General features: G+C 52.0%; 1 protein-coding gene across 1 annotated transcript; it reads left to right on the top strand.

Moving 5' to 3' along the window:
- Positions 1–117: 117 nt before the first annotated feature.
- On the top strand, positions 118–1,490 carry PPTG_01451 (hypothetical protein; the record flags this gene model as incomplete). The annotated part of the gene is made up of 5 exons (XM_008894760.1): positions 118–300; positions 362–482; positions 583–759; positions 1,106–1,386; positions 1,449–1,490. The coding sequence occupies 5 exons, from the start codon at positions 118–120 to the stop codon at positions 1,488–1,490; spliced, it is 804 nt and encodes a 267-aa protein (XP_008893008.1).
- Positions 1,491–1,515: the final 25 nt, after the last annotated feature.

Here is a 1,515-nt window from a genome sequence, read left to right as displayed (position 1 = left end):
GCTGATGAATGAGTTGACGATGGAGGCACGACGACGCGACGAGCCTCGGGCAAAGATACTACGACTAAAGGTAGCGCAGAGGTAGGAGGACATCCAAAAAGCGGAGGCGGATCGACGATGGGAGAATACGCAAGCCACGAAGCAGGAAAAGGTGTTTCGCCGGGCTTGCATCCGGACGATGTACAGTCGACTAAAAGCGCCACAAGGTCTGCAACCGAGCCGGGCGATATGAGACTCAGCACGAGGTGGAGTTGCAGCGTGAACCCGGCGGCCTCGCGTCGCGTATATGGTTCACCAGCGGTGAGTTCGAGACGCCCTTTGATGGAGGGGACGGTCTTCGGGCAGGGATGAATTTATGCAGACGTATCCGCAAACGCTTCCGCCGGTGTTGCAGCTGGTGATGGCAAGGCGCACAAGAAGCCATGATACTGTCGATGCTGACAACAAGCACAATGAAGGGCCTGTCCCGGGTCAGGACGAAGGTGAGTATGGCAAAAGTGTTAGCGTTGCATTAGCACTAACGTTGCACTATTTTAACGTTGTCTATGTGTTCTACAACGTTGCATATCTCATTGAATCCAGTTGAGTCGGTGCCTGAGCTTGGAGAACGCGTTGTCAGCGAAGCTGGTAGTGGTGCAGGCAGCGATGACAGTGTTGCTGCGCGTGCCGAGCACCCGGACAACAGCTATATCACCGGCGGTGCACCTAAGAGGATCTTTAATGCTGAAGGTGAGGGTGGCAGGGCTGTTGGAAGCAAGGGTGCGTTTAATGCGGTTTTTCAGTTGATTAACGTTGTTGTAAGGCAAACGTTGCCCGTGATTAACATGATTTTTTTTACATCATTTGCGGCTAACGTCGCTCATCACTGATGTAACGTTTCTGGTTGTAAACGTCGCTGCTATCTCACGTTATGTCGTTGTACAAACTGCCGATAGAAGACCAGAGAGTCCAAGGAATAAGGCATAAAAGCAAAGGAAAATGAGGAGGCTCGAAGGAGGCTGCAGCTGGGAAGCAACAAAAAGGTGACTATCTATTAATTGCTGGATTTTTATGATGTCGACTTAATAGACGTTATTTGATCAGGTGAGCTAAAGCGCAAGCGCAGTGCATCGCAAGCTGGAGCCGCTCCGTCTGTACTCGCCCCACGTGGCCGACAGGAGTACATCTTCGTGTGAAGAGGAGGAGACGGTCGCGCCGCACGAGGACGATGAGAAGGGCGCGTCACAAGAGGACGAGGAGAAGGGCACGTCACACAAGGATAGTGACGACGAAGATTTGCCCTTCTATCTGCAATTTCTAGAAGAGAAGAAACCGCGTGAGAGAGGAAGTAAGACCACACCTGAGCGTGAGGCCATGATTGCAGCTCACGTGAACGTGAACAATCATGTGGATCCTATCCCACGGAAAGGGAATTCAACATGGATTTGTGGATGTTGGGGTTCGAAGAGTATTGCACTAGTCACAACCTCAAGTTCCGCGTCCGCACGTAGTATATCAAGAACGAGGGGGGGGGGG

This window comes from Phytophthora parasitica (genome assembly GCF_000247585.1).
Source record: "Phytophthora parasitica INRA-310 unplaced genomic scaffold supercont2.3, whole genome shotgun sequence".
NCBI lineage: Eukaryota > Oomycota > Peronosporomycetes > Peronosporales > Peronosporaceae > Phytophthora > Phytophthora nicotianae.
Note: the sequence above shows the minus strand (reverse complement) of the source record. Positions and strands in the feature narration are given on the sequence as shown.